Raw genomic sequence first — 21,223 nt, forward strand, 5'->3', positions numbered from 1 at the left:
GCCCCTCCTAAGCGCTGCCTATCTCCTCCTGGGGGTGGTTCTCAGAGACCATGGATGGGCTTCAGGGGTTCTGGGAATCCTCTGGACTGGTAAGCAGAACTTTGTGGGCTTTTCCCTGGAAAGAAGGTCTAAACTTTTATCCAGTTATCAACAGGAACCATACCCCAGAAAGGTCAGGAACATGGTGCTTGAGGGATCTCTAGCTGTCTCCTGTCCTTAGAGTCAGCAACATCCCTGCATCCCCTGTCCCCATGTGCTGGCCCGGCACACACCTCCTCCTCCCACACCAAGGGGAGTTTGATCAGGACCAAAAAGCCCTTTCCTGCTCCCTGATGATTCAAGAACCCACCATCACACCCCTCAGGGCTCTCTCTGGCACACCTGCCCTGGGGCTGACTTGTCCCAACTCCCTTCTGGGACCCCCTTCACTGTGAGCAGCCAAGGCCATCAAAGCATATGGGTCTAACAGGGGTTAGGCCGCCAACCTAAGAGAAACAGACTATGGAAAAATGAGATTTCAACCATGTATGTCTGAACACAACCCATGACCGACTTGTAATGAGCTGCGGTCGTAGGATAGGAGGGAGGGGAGACAGCACACGAGCTAGGCATCGACCGCCCCTGATCCAGACAAAATACTCACCCTGAAGACCCTGCTCTGCCTCTGGCAAGCTGGGCAGGCAGTCTCCCTGCCGCAGTCCCTGCACTACAACAGCAGCCAGGAGGATGACAGGACCAGGCTGCCCTAGGGATGCAGGGGCTGGATTCTCCTCCAAGGTTCCGGGAGGGGCCCTGAAGTCTGCACCCGTGCCCTGGGGAAGGGGCCTCACTCCTTGCTCACCCCATGCTTCCCTGGTGGTCCCGCGGCCAGCTTCATCTTGGTGTAGCTGTGGCCTGCTACCCCTGCCTCATCACTAAGGCCCTGCTGACAGCTTCATCACTCTGCTTCGCCAGCTCAGGACGAAAGTAAGCTGCTATTTTGCTCAGGCAAGACCCAGACGTCTCTGCATTTCCACTGCGCCAATTAAAAGACTCCGGAGGCATGGCTGGTGCCCTCTGCTCTGACTCAGGAGAGAAGCCCTACAGCACAGCCATGTGCAAGGACCTGCTCCCACCCTGCAGGTGGAGGGGCAGGAAAAATGATCTGGGGCTGCCCGGGCTTCTTCCTCCCCTCCCAAAGGGGCATTTCTATCCGCACCCCCCAATCTCTCGGGGCTGCATTCAGAGCCAAGCCACATTATTGCCCCTGGGGTTATTCCTCTCCCAAAGTGGGGGGTCCCCTGACATCAGCTGGGTTCTGAGGACGGCTAACATCCACTTGCTACCAGACAGATGGAGTGTTCCTCTGGGCTACCAAAGCGGCTCAGCAGACAAGGCTCCCTGCCAGAGGTCACCTGTGGGGATGGCAGGGTGCAGATGGGGCCTGAGGAGGAACTGCCCACAGCCCATGGCAACGTCAAGGTCCCTGCTTCGAAGAGAGCAGCTCCTGGCTGGGCTGAGACCACCTTGCGACATCCTAAGGCCACCTGTCCTAGAGCTATTTCCTGGGGTGGTTCCCAGCACCTCTGCTTCTGGGTGGTGGAAAGGCTGACTGGACTGAGAGAGGGTCAAAGAAATCCACCCCTGACGGGGACAGCAGCACAAACACGACTCCCGGGTGGCAGAGGGGACGAAAATGAATCACTCTTACCAAACCTGCAGGAGACAAAAAAGAGAAAAAGTGGGATGATGTCACCGTGCTGGCTCAGTGTGTTCCCCAGAACGTCACTCACCGGGAGGGAGCGGGAAACGTCCTCAGGTAAGGACATTGAGCCCCTGGGGCATGGGGTCAGACTATGGGCACGGTTCCTCGATGGGAAGGGCTAGAAGTGCCCTCCCTGGGCCCCCCTGTGGGCACAGAAGTCACTCCTGGGCTCCCACGCTGCACGCTCTTGTCTATCAGCTTATCTACGCCTCGCCAGCCCCGCAGCACCGTATGGTGTGCTCCGTTTCACAACTGAGGAAACAGGCTCACGGTCTCTGAGATCACCTCCCGCAAGCGGGGACACCCTGGGTGTCCAGAGCCCTGCAGGGAGGGGTGCTCAGGGTCAAGGCAGGAGAAGGGGAAGTGGCTGGAGTAGGAGGGCGAGGAGAACAGAAAGGGGTCCCCAAGGAGGGCCAGGTGGAACGTGTCCTGAGCAAGCTCGTCCCGGGGGCTGCCGCTGGCCCAGCGACAAAGAAAGCTGGGGAAGACGCAGGCCACCCGGGCCGCCCTCTGGGCTTCGCTGAGCGTCCACAGTGCTAGTTCTAGTGGCCCTGTGTGGACTCGACTCAGAATCCCAGGGTGATGCCCAGCTCACCGGCTATGGGATGTGAGTGGCGCCATCTGCCTGAGGCTCCGTTCTGTGCCCAGAGCCCTCCGGATGCTCCTCTCGGGGGAAAATGAGACACAGATGCACTGGGTTTACCCACCGAGATGCCCTCTGATGACCCACTTCCGTGTGTCCGCATGGTAATCATACTGGGCTCTTTGGGAGAAGAGGATCCAGAAGGGGCGGAAGGCTGCAGTCCCTTCTGGGGAGGGGGCAGGGGACCAGGCCCCAGCAGGATGGGCTGACCGGGGGTGTCTGGGTGGGTCACAGCATGCATTCTTCTCCTTGGGTGACATACTCAAAACCATCAGAGATGTCCGGGGCCCATCCCATTAAGGGACCCAAGACAGCCTTCACTGGACAGGGGGAGCCGGCCCACCCAAGACCAGAAAAGGAGAGCACATGTCAGGAAAAAAAGCCTGGACTCAGAGGTACGGGAAGGTAGGAGGCACCCAGAGAAAGCTCCCTCCTTCCCCTCTGCCCCGCCCACAAGGGTACATTGACAAGGGCAATTTTTGTAATAGCCAAACTGACAATGACCTGAAGGTCGTCCTTCAGGAGGGGAGGAGTTAAACTATACAACGAAATGATACGAAAAAGTTAAAAAGATGAGGTAGCTTGAATAACTATAGGTATACACAAAAGCGATAACCTGGTTAGCTCTGAAAGGGGAATGGGGGTGGCCAAGGAAAAATGGTGGGGTAACTTCACACTGTCTACCCTACAGTGACAAACAACATGTGCTACAAAGTGTCTGCATCTTGGACCACGTGACACTTAGTACCTATTTAAGCATATAAATTAAGAAAATGTTTTACAGAAAGAGTAAAGTACTTTAAGATGTGGGAACATGACATTCTCAAAGATAACAAGTTAAAAAAAAACTAGGTTATAGAACAGAGCACATAGTATTTGATAATCATCAGAGATTTCAGCCAGATATTCTAGTTCTCTCCATCTGGGCACATGGGAGAATTGACATTGCTTGGTTGCTTTGTTTGAGTAGGGTCACAAATGGTGAGTGGAACTTGTAGGAAAAGAGCATTTAACTGTTAGTGTTTAACGTGTAAAATTCTTTCTTCCTCTGCCCTAGTGGAACGTTCCTGACAATGACCCAGAAAGTGGCTGTTCTGTCAGCCTGGGATCTAGAATGAGGCCAACCCATGATGGACAGGTAGCATAAGCAAGAAAGAAATCTTTGTTGTTTTAAGATGTACAGAGCTAGGGGCTATTTGTTACTGCAGCATAACCCGGTCTATCCTGACTGATACATGGCACCGTGTGTGTGTGTGTGTGTGTGTGTGTGTGTGTGTGTGTGTGTCCGTCCATATCCAGAAGGAACCTAGCAGGATTCAGTCCCCACTGTTAACGTAGCCCGGAGAGTGGACTTTGCACGCTTCCATGTTGACTTTATTTGTCCTTCTAAAATAAAGCCTGTGTTACCTTTGTAACAAGAAAGCCGTAGGCAGAACTGGCAAACTGAGCCCCAGCCTGGCAGGAACACTCACCTCATTGGGGAGACCTCGTCAATGCGGTTCCCCAGCTGAGACTCATGGGACTTGCTCCGGGTGAGCGTGGGGAAGCTGGGCAGCAGCTGAAAGACCTTGCGGCTGGGCGGGGGCGGCGTCCGCGGTGGCTTCAGCTTGGTGTGCCTTCGCAGCTGGGGCGTGGTCGGCGGGGTGATGAAGCTGTGCAGGGCGCGGGGGGTCAGCCGGCCGCTGGCGTGCAGGGGGATACAGGTGTCCGCGAGGCCCTCGCAGGGGCCTGGGGTCGGGGAGTCCGAGGTGGGCAGAGCCGACACGGAGACGGAGCGTGGGCCCTGGGCACCGCTGCCCATTCTGCCCAGCTGGGTGCTCCCTGGGGGCCAGGGCGGGCCGGCTGGCGGGAGGGTGTCCGCGGAAGGCCCCGAGCCACTTTCCCGCCGGGCGTCCAATGAACTCCAGCCTGAGTCATCTTTGTGCTCCCCTCCTGTGGGCCAAGAAGTCGAGTCACAGATGACTGGAGCTAGAGAGATTTACAGGTGAGGTGGCCGGGGCCCAGAGAGAGTAACACCTTGTCCAATGCTGCACAGTTCCTTACCAGAAGGCTTCAGCTACCAGCCTTCGTAAAGGCCTTCTCATGCACACGTGTCATTGCCCGTGTTATCTGTGACTCAAGGGCACCAGCACAGATGTCACTGTCCCCATTTTATAGAGGGGAAATGAGGCCCAGAGAGAGAATGGCTTGTCCAGGGTTCTTGCTGGCCAGTCTGTGGGGAGTAAGCCAGGACACCCAACCCAAAAATGGGTGACCTCAGAGAGGGAAGTGGTAACTGATCTTTAAGAGTCAGGAAGGGGAAGCTGGGATGTGGGAAAGGGATAACTCCATGTCAAGTAAATTCAGGGGCGCCTGGGTGGCTTAGTTGATTAAGCGTCCAATTTCGGCTCAGGTCATGATGTCACAGTCCGTGAGTTCGAGCCCTGAGTTGGGCCCTATGCTGACAGCTCAGAACCCGGAGTCTGGTTCACATTCTGTGTCTCCCTCTCTCTCTGCCCCTCCATAGCTCACACTCTGTCTCTCTCTCAAAAATAAAATACTAAACATCAAAAAATTTTTTAAAGAAAAAAAAATTCCAACATCAGGAAAGGGGTGTCCCAACCTTCAATAGTAATCTTCCCTGGGAATTTGCTGGGAAAGAGATCCAATGAGGAAAGGGTCAATAGCCACTTCTTTCTGAGAGGCTGTCCTTTTGGCCGCCCACACAGTTGGCCCCGGAGACCTTGGGGCTCTGTGCAGTTCCAGCTCAATGGCACAGTCTGTCTGTTCGTTCAAGCACATGCTGGACGTCAAGGCATGAAAAAGACATTCACTGTGCTTGAAGGGTCCAAAGAGGGGGACAGCAGTGTGCTGAGACAGAGCTGTCTGGGCACTGAGGGAATATGAGGAGGAGAACCCTAAACAGCCCGGAGGGCTTCCCAGAGGAGGAGGAGGAGCCTGGGCTGAGCCAGCTAGAGAAGAAGGTGAAGCAGGTGTACTGGGCAGAGGGAACAGCACGTGCAAAGGCAGGGAACACACGGCACCTTCTGGGAACTACAGAGTTTCCTGTGCCTTGAGAGGTCAGGACAAGCCAGGGAGAAGCAAGAGATGAGGTCGGAGGGTCAGTCCCCCCCCGGGGCCAGCTCAGGAGGGGTCTCGGAGGGCTCGCTAAGGACTCTAAGTTTGTGCTTACAGGGGATGAGGAGACTCCAGAGGGTTGGGGGCAGAGAGAAAGGAGCCCATGAAATCAGACACCCTGCTGCGGGGAAGGAAAAGACACCTGCCTCCAGTGAGTGGAAAGTACAGGAAGGCAGATTTTGACTCCAGACAAAATGAACTTCCACACTGGAGTTATTCTACTTTGTGCTTTGTACCCTGACTCAGGCAGGGCCACGTGAGGCCGCGGAGATTCAGAGAGGCCACACGCACTGCCGAGGTCAGGCAGCCCTCGGTCCCGACCGCAGCACTAGGCCTCCTCCCACGAGGCCGTCCATTCTGAATAACCTACAAATCCGGCCCAGCCTTGCGAGGTAAAGAGCTCTCGGTCATCAGAGGTGCCCAAGCCCACGCGGCCATTTATCTGGCACGGTGGAGAGAAGCGACCTTCGAGACTCTCAGGGTTTCTTGTACATTCCCTCCGTCTTCAAGGACCCTTCCTCCTACCTCACTACATGGTGACTTTCTCTTCATGAATCAACTCGGCAGAGTGAGATACTCGGCCTGTGTGCTCCTTGTGTTTGCTCCCGGAGAACCGTAATCAGGACTTACACTGTAACTTACACAGTGGCCTATGGGAGGCGCTGGCATGCCTGTCACTGAAGGGATGAAAAAATGGCCAAGTCCGCCACCCAAGGAAACCAGCCCCAAATTCTTCAGCTTGCCATTTTTTAAATAATTTTTTTTTTTTAACTTTTTAACTTATTTTTTGAGAGAGAGCGGGAGCGGGGTAGGGGCAGAGAGAGGGAGACAGAGGATCCGAAGTGGGCCCTGCACAGACTGGCTGAGAACAGCAAGCCTGATGCGGGGCTGGAACTCAGAGACCGCAAGATCATGACCGGAGCCAAAGTCTGATGTTCAACTGACTGAGCCACCCAGACATCACCGCCCTTTTTCTTTTTTTTAATGTGAAAGAGAGAGGGGGTGGGGGGAGAGGAACAGAGGAAAAGAAAGAGAGAATCTTAAGCAGGCTGCATGCTCGGCATGGAGCCCGACATGGGGCTTGATCCCATGACCCTGGGATCATGACCTGAGCCGCAAGTAGGAGTTGGATGCTCAACTGACTAAGCCATCCAGGTGGTCCTAATTTACCCATTTTTAATCACCGCTGCTTTGGACCAGCTCAGGGATGGCAAATGGGTCTTGATATGCATGCCAACGCCAGTTAACCAGCAACGGCTCTTGAGAAGGACTCTCTGGCACAGAGAACCATCCTTCACTCACCTTTCTTAAGACCAGTGACCACAAGGCAAGTGGCTTCAACATTTTCTAGGACTCCTCAAGCCTAATACTGAAAAGAACACTAATATATGCCAGGCTCTGGTCTAAGCACTCGACCTTAACTCAGTTCCTCCTCACAACGCTATGAGAGAATGTTGTTATTACCTCCATTGTACAGATGAGGAAACTGAGGCACGGTGGGGTTAAGAAACAGACCAAGGTCCCACGGATTCTAAGAGTGCTGAGCCCAGGCAGGCAGAATCCACAGTCTACCTTTATGGCAGCTAGACTACTCTAGGTGCAGTCAAGACTGATCGCATGATCTGAGACACTGGGCAATCGTGGTATCCACCTAGGCCCCAGAAGATTCCCTGGAGGTTTGGCCACCACTGGGCAGACCCACTGGGGTGAGGTGTGGCCAGGACCCTCTTGGGGACGTAGGGGTACCACAGCTGAAACCAGACGAGAAGGACACGGAAAAGACCCCCTCCTCCCCATAGGCCTCCTCCAGGGCATGGTAGAAAAAGCACCCTCTGAGGAAGAAACCCGAGTTCGAAGCCCAGCCCTGCCGCGTGCCAGCTGTGGGACCCTGGACAATTCACCCAATGCTTCCGAGGGTCTAGCTACAATAGGCACTTACCACCACCGCTGAGAAGGGTGTCGCCACACACACGTCAAGTGCCTGACTTAATAAATTTAGTGCCTGATGAGTCAGTGGTCTCCCTATCTTGGCAGCCAGGACGGGCAGACAGGAACCTTCCTAATACAAATGGGTCACCATCCCTCAACGGCTGGCGCCTCCACAGTTCTTTACCATTTGGGCACAGGGAGGGAAGGCTGACAAGTCACCCCACGGTCCCAGCTTAGGTACCAAGTTGTTCTACATTTCCGCAACGCGGAAACCACCCTGCTGCCAACAAAGACTGAGGCTGGAATTCTGGCTCTGCCACCGACTGCTGTGTGTCCGTGGCTAAGCCTTTGCCTTCTCTGGGCTCAGTCCCCTCTGTGAGTGGGGACGCGAACGCAGGCTACGTCTCTCTCACGTTTATTCTTTGGCACGTGCTGGGAGGCCTGGTACGTGGAGGTCTTCTCAACCGAGCGAAGCTCTCCACGCTAGGCTCTGTGTCAGAGGAGGACTCGGTATAATGGGGCCGAGACAGAAATCAAGCCCAATCCCCTCTGGGGGGAAAAGAAAAATCAAGCAGAATATAAACTTCAGTACCGGGGCGCCTGGGTGGCGCAGTCGGTTAAGCGTCCGACTTCAGCCAGGTCACGATCTCACGGTCCGTGAGTTCGAGCCCCGCGTCGGGCTCTGGGCTAATGGCTCGGAGCCTGGAGCCTGTTTCCGATTCTGTGTCTCCCTCTCTCTCTGCCCCTCCCCCGTTCATGCTCTGTCTCTCTCTGTCCCAAAAATAAATAAAAACGTTGAAAAAAAAAAAAATTTAAACTTCAGTACCTTCCTTGAGCCTCAGGGAGCCAGAAATAAGACAGGTGGCTCCGATAATTAGAAACGGGGCTAATTCCATTCATTAGGCTCACTTTAAAGCCTTACTGGTGTGGTAGAGAGCATGTTAAGTCACAGTGTTTGAAGTTGTTTCCAAGGCAAGATTTAGAAAGCCCGCAAATAACTCTCAAGGAACTCATCGTAATACCAGGATTACCCACTTTGCCTGGAGTGGCCACGTCTATACTCACAGCTGAAACACCATAGTTTCTCTCATCTGAGCACACAGCCCCGCAGCCAATGGGGGCAGGAGAAGGCAGGGGGCAGGCTGGGGGTGAGCTCGGGGTGCCGAGGGGGCTGGAATGCAGGGAGCCACTGGGGGTTCCGAGCCCAACAGACATGCTCAGAAGAGGGAAAATCGCACAGGGCTCACCCAGTGGACCAGTGTGGGGTCTCTAACGATGTACAAAAGCTTCCCTGGGTTCATACTAGGCTGAGCAGGAGGGATGCAAACCCTCTATCTCAGGTCAGGCCAAGCACACACTCTCTGTCTGGCTTTTCCAAGTTGCCTCAGAAACCCTGGGCCACGCTTGCCCCACCCCCATCACTGGCCTCAGCAAAGGCAGGGGCCCCAGGGAACCAGGACAGGCCTGGGGAGGGAAGGCTGGCGTTCAAGCCCAGGCAGAGGGACAGGGAGCCGACGGGGCTGGCCTTAGCACCGGGGAGGCCGGTCCTACCTACCCAGACCTGTCACTTTCCGCAGGCAGGCGAGGGCGTACTGCAGGCGGCCACACTCCTCGGCGTTGGCCCCGTAGCGCCGCAGCGTCTCCTTCACCTTGACCTCGTTCATGTCCAGCAGGGCATCCAGTGTGAGCTCGTTGAGGATCTCCTGAGAAAGCACAGAAAAGACCGGCAGAGAGCCGGTGAGCAGTCAGGCCAGCCCTGGAGCCCTCTTCATCCTCCCCGTGGCCAGGGCTGGGCTCTCCTGCTGAGTGGCAGGGGCCAGGTGCTGGCGGGTCCGCCTCCCAGAAGCCTCCACTTGTCAGAGGACACGGGCAGCCAGCTCTCACCCCCACCCCCAGGGCTACCAGAGACAGCAGCTGAGGTAGACCAAAAGCTTCAGGGCCAGGGTGGGGGAAGGAAGAAAAAAACCCAGAAAAGTTACGATGAGGGCATGGTGCCCGCCTGTTTCTTTTTATTTCTCTGCACAGAAGAATGATGAATCATGACAACTTTTTAGAATGATAAGAACTTCAGATAAAGAAGGCCCTTTACAATTCTGCTAATCTGAATTAGACAAGACAGATTTCAAATGAAATTGGCTTAACAAGAGAAGGATGAAAAAGAATTAACCCTCACCAAGCACTGTGTAGGCACTTACTACCCTTGCCTTACTTCTCAGTCAAAACCTTTCAAGGGTTCAAGGGTGGCAGAGAGGAAGGGACAGGCCCAAGTGTGAAAAGGGCTCCATGCAGACTTTGACGATGGACGGCCAGGTGACAAGGGACGCAGGGGGCCTCTGGGACAGAGAGTAGCCCCTGGCCGACCAGCAAGGAAAAGGGAGCCTCAGACCTATAGCTGTAAGGAACTGGCTTCTGCCAGTAACCTGAATGCACGTGGACGTGGCTTCTTACTGAAGCTTCCAGGTAAGAGGCCAGCCTTGCTAACACCTTGACTTTCTCGGCCCGGTGACCCCAAGCAGGAAAGCCAGCTGAGCCCGCCTGAACACAGCCATCCAGTCTTCCTCCTACACAACTGTGAGCTAATAAATTGGGGATGCTTGTGGTTATTTGCTCTGCGGCAACAGAAAACTAATACAGAGAGTGAATATTTGAATCAAGGCCTGACTTCAAAGCTTGTGCTCTTTCTCCTCATCAAGGAGGAAGGAACCCCCTCCGGCACTGATTGCTTTGAGCCAGATGTGATACCAAGCCTGGAGCAGACACACAGAAGGATGGGACAGATCTCTGGCCTCAAATGGCTCGCAGGTGACCGACATAAAAACAAGTCACTACAATGGCCTAGCATAGAGAAAGCTCAAAGAGCTACCGAACGGGGTGGGGGGAAGGGAGCTCGGAGCTCTTCCCCTTTCCCTTCCCCTTCTTCTTCTTTGGCCCCTTTCTACAGTTTCCAGATTTTCTATGTATCAGGGAAGGCCAGACATCCCACATCAAATGATTCATATAAAACCCGCAGCTCTTGAGAACCTAAGATGATTATCACTGATTTTGGCAAGCTGTGTAATTTTCTTTTAAAAGAGTAATGGTTATTGGGGCACCTGGGTGGCTCAATCGGTTAAGTGTCCAACTCTTGATTTCGGCTCAGGTCTCATGGCTCATGAACTGTGAGATCAAACCCCAGGTCAGGCTCTGTGCTGACAGCACAGAGCCTGCTTGGGATTCTCGCTCTCTCTAAATAAATAAATAAACTTAAATAAACTTAAATAAGTAGATAAATAAATAAGTAAATAAATAAATAAAAGAGTAAGGTTATTGTCAATTCATGCTGCTGTAAATCTTAGACTTAGGTGTCAAAACTGAATCTGATGGGGGCGCCTGGGTGGATCAGTCGGGTGAGTGACCGACTTCGGCTCAGGTCATGATCTCACGGTTTGTGAGTTCGAACCCCGTGTCGGGCTCTGTGCTGACAGCTCAGAGCCTGGAGCCTGCTTCTGATTCTGTCTCCCTCTCTCTCTGCCCCTCCCCCACTCATACTGTCTGTGTCTCAGAAATAAACATTAAAAAAAATTTTTTTTAAAAAACGGACTCTGACGAAGGTACAGTCTGTGAGTCGTTACAGCAATGGTTTGGGGGCTTTGTAATGCTGGTGGTGGGGGCCACAGCTGAGGCCTGGGGTCTGGCCATATCCTCCCCATCCCCACCGTTGTGTCTTGTCTGCATATTCTTCAATCTCCACGGTTGTAGACAAGACTTTGACAGCTGTTTAGAATGATTCACATCAAAATTTAGAAAAACAGACATACACGAAAAAGCACCAAACCGCTCGTCATCGGCTGGGCAAACCCTTGCTTGTCAGAAATCCTTCCAGATGATAAAACTAGAGCCTCACAGGAAACTGCTGATAAGAACAGCACAGACAGCAGGCTGGGGAGATAAAGGGCCCCCGGAGAAGCAGCTTTTGTTCAATCGTGTCTCCCTCCTCCGGCCTCAGGGACACTCTTCAACAAAATGCAGTTTTGACCTCTTTTCCCCTCATTTTACCACGAAAAGCAATTTGGCAATATTGTCAAGAACGAATCAAAGTGACGTGGACATTTACACAACCGCACAAAACAACGCAAGGTCTTTCCCTGGAGCGTCCTCAGTTCTCACGAAACGCGCATCTTCCCAAGGCTGTGATGACTCAGCAGTTCTCAAGTGGGATTCCTAAACAAGCCTAGAAGCCCAATCCCAGACCTAACTGTCCCGCAAATGAGGATTTCCTTCATTTCTTTCTTTCTTTCTACTCCTCTCCTCCCCCCACACACCAAGTTTCCAGTTCCCAAACACAGTAAGTGCATTTATTATTACGGACCATCTACCAGTACGATGCGCCCAGTGCTTTGTGTAGGATCTCCAGTCTGGACAAATCAACAAGGGTCATGCTGTCAAGTGCACCTTCCCTGAGCCTCAGAGACCATTAATGAGTGGCCGGCCAGAACTGAAACCTACATGGCTGGATCCCAGGGCTCCCTCAACTCTTCCCTGCTGTCATTCCCGAACCTGGCAAAGCCTTGGGATGCCACGACTACCTCGACGGGGTGGGGATGGGGGGGTGGGGGGGGATTAATAATTTTTTTCAAAGTAAATTAAAGGAATTAATTTCTACCTGTTTTCTGAAAAGCAAACTACACGGTGAAATGGAAACTCTTTGTTTTCTATCAAGTGAAGTAACCCCCTAGAAAAGAGAAAAGAATATGTTCAAATCCATTCCCTTAAGAAAAAAAAAAAAAAATGGGTGGGGGTACTGGGATAGAAGGGTCCGTCCAGGATCGTACTTAAATTGGAGCTGCCCCTGCCTTCCCAGTGATGAGGGGGCATAAGGCAGGCTGAGGGCCAGATACAAGCTAGCACAGACTCCCTCCAAGGTGGGATGTGTGAGATACTCCTCAGGTACTGCTGGCTGCCCAAGGGCGAATGAAAGGAGACAAACGGTTAACTGATAGAGACTACAGTCATGTGGGCCAGGAGTCTCCATCAGTGTGCAAATATCTTAGTAAATTACAAGAAAAAGGCGACCTTATCAGTAGCCTTATCTCCAGAAACCTGTAGACTCAGTTTCCTGGAGCCCCAACATCCCCCTTCCATAGTGATGCGGGGAACACAGGCGAGAAGGAAATAGCAGGTAAAATTAAATTTCCTAACCTGCTGCCCATTGACAAACACTTGAGGCAAATACAGGGTAGAACATTTCTCCAGGAACACCCTGACCGTCCTAACGTTAATGTCTTACTACAGGGAAAACAACCTTAGCTAGACAACAGCAAGGCCTCAGGCATCTTAGGAGTCCTTTTTAGTGTACCCAAGTCCCTCTGGAGATCTCCCTTTTGATGTTACTTTCCCCAACTTCATACTATATAAGGAGCCACTCTTTACAACCCCAGAGCAGCTCCTTCCTGCCCACGGGTCCTGTCCCCGTGCTTTATTTAATAAAATCACCTTTTTGCACCAAAGAGGTCTTCAAAAAATTCTTTCTTGGCCGTTGCCTCCGGACCCCACGAACCCCCCACCACCCCAAAACTTCATCACCAGGACAAGTATGGCTTTCCAGAGGTGTGAACTATGTACGTCCTTCCGCGAAATGAGAATGCCAGCATGCATCAGCGTCATTTCTGACCACTCCTTCCATTCCCCCTAATGATGAGGGAGCGTGGGGCAAGCTGAGGGCAAAATACAGGCTGGCGTGCACGCACACACGCGCACACACACTCCAGGTGGAATGTTCCTTGGACACTCCTGGCTACCCAAGAACAAAGCAAAGGGGTTTCAGTGCTTGCCACGGTAATGTGGGCAACTAAGGCAAATGAAAATTAAATTCCCCTACTGCCTACAGCCCACTGACAAGTCCTTGAAAATGGTAACCACCCTCTAGGAGCTCAGCTGCCTCGATGATGACACTTTGCTGGGGGCCAAAGGGAAATTGAGTTTAACATTATCCCAACTTCGAGGATCCTGTAAGTCTGCTTCCTTTATCTCAACTGCCCCAAGATCTATGCTGGCAATCATGCTCCCAGCTTACTGGCCCCAATATCCATCTGAAGGATCTCATGACTGAGGCTTTATTAAACTGTGATAAATGGTGTTTCCCTAGCAACAGCTAGCCCCTCAGGGTCCTAGAAACCTTGCTTCCAAAATTCCTTGGAGACTTACTCTATCCCCCACCCCTTCCCAACCTGAAGGTATATAATGAGGACCCCAGCGCAACTCTTTTTGCCCATGGGTCCAGTCCCCGTGCTTTAATAAAGTCAGCTTTTTGCACCAAGACATCTTCAAGAATTCTTTCTTGGCCATCGGCTCCAGACCACCCCATCATCACCCCAAAACTTCACCTAACCCCTCCTCCCTGCAGGGCTGGATCACTGGAGAGAGGGACCACGCCGCTCTACCTAAAAGCTGCCGTTAACGAAGCGAGCCACCAGTCAGCAAATCACCTGGCAGAGTAAGGGTCTCAAATACACAAGCCTCAGGGCCAGGCCTTGGGAAGAAATGAGACCAGTGGGGCTGTGGCCCTTTTGATCTATCTTTTAACGGAGACAGAAGTAGTAGAAACACTTCTCTCCTTTACTGGACAACAAGAAATCCGACAGCAGCAAGGTCCAAGCTAACTGGAAACCTACCCTCTGCTTTCAATCAGTGCAGGGGTGTGAGGGGAGGCTAGGGGAGGGTTGCCAGATCTTACTCTGAAGAAATCTGGAGTTTTTTCTTTTTTTATTTAAAAAAAAAAAAATTTTTTTTAACATGTATTTATTTTTGAGACACAGAGACAGAATGTGAGTTGGGGAGGGACAGAGAGAGAGGGAGACACAGAATCCCAAGCAGGCTCCAGGCTCTGAGCTGTCAGCACAGAGTGCGATGCGGGGCTCAAACCCACAAACCATGAGATCATGACCTGAGCCGAAGTCAAACGCTCAACCGACTGAGTCACCCAGGCGCCCCTAGAGTTTTACTTTATTTTTACGTGGCGGCAATTTTTACGTAATACAAGCCTGTGCAGACCAAACAATCACATCCAGGAGTTACACGTGCCTCCAGACCCCAGCAAGGAGGCCCTGTGCAAAGAACCTGATGCCTCCCAAAGTTCTGATCAGCAAGTTCTAAAGCTTTATTTCTGTAGGCAAATGAGGAGGGAGGGAGGCAGCCCAGCAGCAAATGCCCTTAGCTACGTAGCCCCGGGGTGGGGGGGTGGGGGGGGGGGGAGGGCAGGCCTTCTTTGTGAGGCATCCACCCCAGCTCTGGGACCCCACCACGAAAACAAAGTATCCCGGTCTTTCAACACCTACAAATGATTTCAGACCTGAAGTTCATTCAGTCAAGATGGGAAAGTGCACGAAGCAAGCGGGCCGGAACCAGGGGAACCAGTTATACAAAGAGAACGCATCCACCCAGCTCTCAGCTGGACTTCCAGTTAGACAAGTCAGGCCAGGGGAGCCTAGGTGCAGGCCCTGGGAGTGGCCCTAAGCAACTGGCACCCCCAAACCTCACCCACGGGTGTGATGTGCCCACCCACAGTGACAGGCACAGCCAAGTGTGTTAGGAAGTTATTCCGGAACGTGTACAACTTCTCTGGATTATCTCTACACTGAAAGCGAATTAGGGAATCAGGTTCACCACTGCTGCAACTGAACTTCTACACCTGCCGACAACCCGGTGGGCAAAGCTGCTTGGAAACCCCTCAGGTGTGAGAGGCCCCAAGGTCCCAGGAGGGCCTCCCACCTGCCTGGAGGCCAGAAGCCATACCCTAGAGTCGGGGTGAGGGCAGAGAATCTGTCTGCTATGGGGAGAATTCTTGCCCACCTCACCCCAGCTTCTGTCTAGGAAGAAAATATGGAACAGGAGGGGCGCCTGGCTGGCTCAGTTGGAAGAGCAGGTGACTCTTGATCTTGGGGTCCTGAGTTCGAGCCCCACATTGGGTATAGAGATTACCAAAAATAAATAAACAAACTTAAAAAAAAAAAAAAAAAAGGTGGGGGGATATGAACTAGAAACCGAGAAGGGAAGACACGGCCGCCCAGGCATTGCCGGGGATGCAAAGCCTGGTCTCCGGCAAGCCTCCGGTGAGCACGTGAGCACAGAAGTGGGGCAGCAAGGACACGGGTCAGAGAAAGAGCTCCAGAGAACACTGGCTTCCTGCCTCTCACTGTTCCCTCAAGTCACAGTTTATGTTCTCCAGTAGGTGACGTGAAGTTATTCTTTCTGGTAACAATTAGAGAGGAGGGTTGGCTGAATGCTGAGGTCGCTCCCAGTCTACGGTAATTAAGCTGCTGGTTCTGTTCTCTAGAGCGGCAGGCAGGGCCAGGCTAGGCGGAACACAGCTGTCCCCTCCCCTCAGCAGCTGACAGCAGCTAGTGTCAGAGGCCAGGCTGAGTATCAGATGGTATCCTGGGACTTACCAGCAGCCACGGGGCTGCCTGGGGTCTATACTTAGAAGCCTGTGCCGGCCGACACGGAGAGCCGTCCACACTCGCCGCAGTCAGTCAGGACTAGAAATGCCAGGGGCTTCGATGCCTGTTTGTGGGCCACGTACAGAAGCTGGGGCAGCTCAAGGCAGAATTCCAGTGAAGTCCTGGATTAAAGGAAGCCCAAGAAGCAAACCCACACTTTGTGTTTCTATTTAGCTTTCTGGGCCAAGACCACAGGAGGGGTCAGTAAAGGCAGTGACTACGTCATCGGTGGGGCTAGCTCTCCAGGTCCATTTGCAGAACCCGGATTTCTGGTGTGGGGGCACAGGGACATCCCCCAGCTTCCCGGAAAGGGCCAGGATCCTTCACTGCAGACGCTTCCCTGGGACTGGTCACACCGGAGGGGCCAGGGGTAGACCCCCAGAGCCCTGTGCATGGTGATTCAGACCCCTGTACACCCCTCTGAGGCCAGCGGGGCAGGCTGGGGAAAGAGAGGGAGAAGAGCAAGGCAGTTTCTATGGCAGTCCAGGCTAGGAGCCCACGTGCCTCCAGTTGGGAAGGGAAGACCTGCCCCCGTGTTTCTCTCTGCCTTCTGCCCACGGCTGGGGCTCAGGGAGAGGGACAGTGAGGCTTGGGTAGCAATAGTTGGAAATTCTGGGAGGCATAGGCAGAGCCGAGGCAGCGAGGGCCTGGGTCAGGCAGCGAGGGCCTGGGTCAGGCAGCCTTCTGGGGTTTCCATGGAGATCAACAGTCGGCTTTGTCCAGGGGGCACTGGCTTTGACAATGGACCGGTTCTGGGCCCAGCCTCCTCCTATCCCGGGGCTGGGAAATGAGAAATAGCAGCTCCTGGGAGAAGTCAGACACTTCCTGGAAGGCTTCTCTCTACCACTCCCCAGCTGGACTAGCATCGTGAAAGAAGGACCAGACTTGGTCAGTGGAATCCCGTGACCCTGGACCAGTCCCTATCCCTCTCTTGGGGTTTGGTTTCATCACTTATAAGATGGGTGGGTTTGGCTGGATTAGACCAGTGGCTCTCAACCTTGGCTGCACCCTAGAATTACCTGGGGGGGGGGGGTGCTTTTAAAAGGGATCCTGATGCCCCTGCCCCACCTCACTCGGGGTAGGGACGGTGAGAGAAGACAGGCTACAGGGCCTTAAGTCTGGCCAAAGTAGCCCAGGGAAGAAAGTGTCTGAGAATGCCCAGTTCAGAAGGCAGGTCTGGCGGCCAGGGCAGGAAGGGCAGGGCTGTGCCCTGGGGTTGACCCCTGCCTATCTTCTCATGAGCCCCACACTCCTTCAACTCAATCCCAGCCTAGCCCAAGCCCACAGGTGTCCCATGAGAGGTCTGTGCCTGCCTCCCTCCCTCCCACCAAGGCAGGGTGGGGGCACACAGAGTGGGGGACCAGGCTGGAATCTCCAGGGAGTGGCTGTCTCTGGCCTATGCATTGGTATGTCTGGGCTTGAAAGCCTCAGAACGATGGTGCAGTGACGGCGTAAGGTGTGGACGTAGAGGAATACAGGTCAAAGGAGAAGCACTGAGGAGCAGGTCAAGAACCAAGGCAAGTGATGAGCATTTATTATGCATCTCCTGGGTGCCAGATGAACTACAGAGGTCAGTGCTGCAATCCTCCCAACATCCTGAGATGGGTGATAAGGCTCAGAGAGGGTAGGTGAATTGCTCAAGACCACACAGCCGGATTGGTAAGGCCGAGGCGTGGTCATCTCTACCTGTGCCCAGCCAGCTGGCCCTGCCTGCGCTGGTGCCCACCTATTCGCTGTAGAAAGTGAGCTCTTTTGCCCAGGGCAGGGTTTACTTGGCATCACAGGTCACATCTGGTTTTCCTGGCTCCATGCACGGCCCTTCCCCTGGGCCCAGCTGGGTGCAGCTCTGGCTTCGGGGATAAAAGCGCACAGGAGGCCTCCCAGGGTCTTCTCCCCACATGCCCTTTCAAGGCCTTACCTTCCCCTGGTGCCCTCTGGATGCTTTCTAACTCCGCCTAGGACCAGATGTCCAAGCCGCCACCATCACCCCAGGGGCCGGCCCCACCCTCCTGGAGAACCAGTCCTGTGCCTCCCAGGCCCCATTTCTTCTTCCTATAAACCCTGAGGTACCTGGTGCAGGGATTGGCGAGCTTTTTCTCAACAGAGTGAATGATCTTCAGCCTTGCAGGCCACACCGTCTCTGTCAGAAGTACTCAGCTTGGCCATTAGACCACCAACACGGCCGTTGGTAACACGTCAACAATACGCACTCTGACACAACATTAATAACGGGCACTGAAATCTGAATTTCACGTAACCGTCAGGTCACCAAACAGTCTTCCCTTTTTTACTCTCTGTCAAAACTGTGAAAACCATTCTTAGTTTACATGGCGGTACAAAAACCAGTGGCAGGCTGGGCTTGGCCCACGAGGCACAGTCTGGCAAGCCCTGATCCAGTGGGTCACTGAGCTGCTCAACAAACACACGTCAACTATGTTGGGCTCCATCTCCTCACGGCCCTAAGCCTCACTGCTCCTTCCTTTCCACCTGCCTCCCTCTGTGCTGACAGGTCTTCTCCCCAGCCAGCAACCCGCACCCCCCACCCCCCGTCCCCAGCCCCCGCCAGCATACAATCTGCAGAAGGGGACGCAGAGGAGAGGCTTCGAGGTAGGCCCACACCTGCCATCTAGGCCTCCTGCATTTTGTCACCTTTCTCTGAGTCATCAACACACACTTCGCAAACTGCTCCTCCCGGCTGCTGTCCAGAAACAGCCAGACGCGTCCGGCATTAGAGAAACACACAAACACTCATCCCAGCTTCGGGGCTGCAGGCTTACCCCTCAAGACATGCTACTTCCAAAACGGGAGACAGGAGACAGGCTCCTACAGGGGGTGGTTCTCTACACCCAGGATGTTTGCTGATTATGGAAAAAAATAAATAAACACGCTATTGTCCACCAGACGCCACGGTAAAACGCAAGTCAGGACTGGAATACTGTCAAAGAATCAGACGGAAGAGAGAACGCTCAAAGATAAGACTGGGGTCAGAGTGGGAAAGGGGGAGGGTTTGCCAGCAGCTGAAGAGCTACGCGAACCCTCAGGTGACAGGCTTGACTTCTGGGGAACTGGCAAACAGGAAAGTCCCTCCCCTGCACAAGTAGGGCAGGATGGGGGGGGGGGGGCGGGGTACAGAGCTTCCTCGGAGCTGCAGGCCCTCCCTGGTTGACAGAGCAGGTGACAGGAGGACAGGCAGGGTGGCAGTGGGTGGGGATGCGAGCCAGGCCAACGGCTGGGTGAGGAGAGGCTACTGAGTAAGGGTGGGTGTGTGATGTGCCCTCCCCACAGGGGCACCTCTGAGAGGGGAAGGGGGTGCTGGAACTGCGGAGAGGAGTCTGGTTTGAAATGTATCTCCTCATGGAAAACCCCAGCTCTCCCAGGGGCAAAGGCACTGACAGAAACCGACAGGGGCTCCGGAAGCGGCCATGCTGCGGCCATCTTTACTGCTTGTTGGTGCCCCTTCAATCTTCCCTGTCCAAACACACCATTAAAAAGAGGATTCACAAAGGGGCGCCTGGGTGGCTCAGTTGGTTAAATGGCCAACTTCGGCTCAGGTTATGACCTCACAGTCTTGTGGGCTCGAGCCCCGCGTTGGGCTCTGTGCTGACAGCTCAGAGCCTGGAGCTCCTTTGGATTCTGTCTCCCTCTCTCGCTGCCCCTCCCCCGCTCACGCTCTGTCTCCATCTCTCTAAAAAATGAATAAACATTGAAGAAGAAAAAAAAAAAAGGATTCAGACAAGTCTACTAGCCTCCTGCTTCTGTCTCCTCTGTATCTGCAGGGCGGGAGCAGAGTTCAGCCAGCACAGAGAGAGGCCCACGGCACCAGAGTGCCCCCAGACTGGCACCAGGGCCTTAGGACACAGCAGCTTTGCTTAGGGCCTCGGCACATGTCTGGCCCCAGGCTTGCAATCTAGTGGGCCCCAACTTGGGGCCCCCAGCCGGATCACAGACCCCTCTACCAGAGGGGCACGTGCGAGTGTTCAGTTACGTGGCCTGTCCTTTGGGGTTGTTTGTCTGTCTGTCTGGGTGGGGGATGCGCGGGGCCACAGGAAGGGAGCCCAGGCTGGAGACCTGAAAACCAGGTTAAACAGGGGCCGCATTGTTTCCAAGCTATCCAACCAGGAGACTAAGATCTGTCAGGAGATCCTGGAGGTAAGCAGAACCTTCTCTGTAGTTTTCCAGAAACCCTGTAAACAACTCCTGCCCCACAGCAACAAAGGGCCTCAAAGTATGGGAGCCCAATGGAGCCCAATTGGGTGTCTCAGACTCAAGCCAAGGAGGCCATCACTGGTGCTACCAAGGTCTGAGGGCACGAAAGGAGCTAATGGAGATTCGTGAGGTTAAGAAGAAGAGGATAAATCCTTCTTCTGCCAAAGTCAAAGAGCAGAGTTCAAAAGGGACTTCAGAGAGAATCTACTCCAACTCTCATTTTAGGGAGGAAAAAACGGAGGACCACAGAGGGGAGGGGACCTGCTTGGGTCACCCTGAACAACAGCCCAAGACCAGGACCCAGATTTCCAGACACCCCTGCCAGTGTGCATCACCAGGCTGTGCTGGGCCCCTAGGAGGGCTCACGGTTTTTCATTATGGGCATTCCTTACCCCGATGTAAAGTTTCATGCCTGCCAGCTTTTCTGAGCTGCTCTAAGAGGTGAGCCAAGGGTAAGAGCAACCCTGAGGTCTGCCCTGAGAATCACCTCCAAGGGCGCTAGCCTGAGGAATGCCAAGCCACGTGCTTGCCTCACAGGCCCAGGGCCCTACGGACTCCAGAGGGCTGGGAAGCCCCTTCCGTCTCGGTGGCTTAAAAGACAGCAGGTGTGCAGGAATTCTCAGCTCCATGTTCTTGCCCACCCCTCTCCACACCCACTGACGACTGTGCACACTTTTCTGCTTTTGGAAAAGAAGAAGCAGGGGCTCCTGGGGGGGTGGGGTGCTCAGTTGGTTACGCATCCAATCCTGGATTTCGGCTTAGGTCATGATCTCGAGTTTGTGAGTTTGAGCCCCGCATCGGGCTCCACACTGACAGCGTGGAGCCTGCTTGGGGTTCTCTGTCTCTCCCTCTCTCTACCCCTCCCCTGCTTGATCTCTAAGTAACTAAATAAACTTAAAAAAAAAAAAAAAGAAGCAGCAGCAGAAGCAAATCCCATTATCAGCAGCTGCACCCCAACACCCAGGTCCTGAGATGCGGCCTAAGACTGCCCAGGGCCAAGGCACGCTGATTCTTCCTCAGCTTTTCTCCATGCTTCCTCTTCCCACAACCAGTTGCACCCAGTCTAGTCATAAACATAACAGCTACCGGTACTGCTACTGCTCGTGAAGG

General features: G+C 53.8%; 1 protein-coding gene across 2 annotated transcripts in view; it reads right to left on the minus strand.

The window, feature by feature from the left end:
- Nucleotides 1-21,223, minus strand: part of KSR1 (kinase suppressor of ras 1) — a 162,135-nt gene that overhangs the window by 38,825 nt on the left and 102,087 nt on the right. For both annotated transcript variants that reach the window (XM_078437518.2, XM_078437519.2), the window contains exons 3-5: nucleotides 8,989-9,136; nucleotides 3,860-4,319; nucleotides 1,691-1,695 (exon numbers count right to left, since the gene is read on the minus strand). In XM_078437518.2, the coding sequence (XP_078293644.1) occupies nucleotides 1,691-1,695; nucleotides 3,860-4,319; nucleotides 8,989-9,136 (613 nt within the window). The remainder of the gene's footprint in view (nucleotides 1-1,690; nucleotides 1,696-3,859; nucleotides 4,320-8,988; nucleotides 9,137-21,223) is intronic.

This window comes from Panthera onca, chromosome E1 (genome assembly GCF_046562875.1).
Source record: "Panthera onca isolate mPanOnc1 chromosome E1, mPanOnc1 haplotype 2, whole genome shotgun sequence".
NCBI classification, from domain to species: Eukaryota; Metazoa; Chordata; class Mammalia; order Carnivora; family Felidae; genus Panthera; species Panthera onca.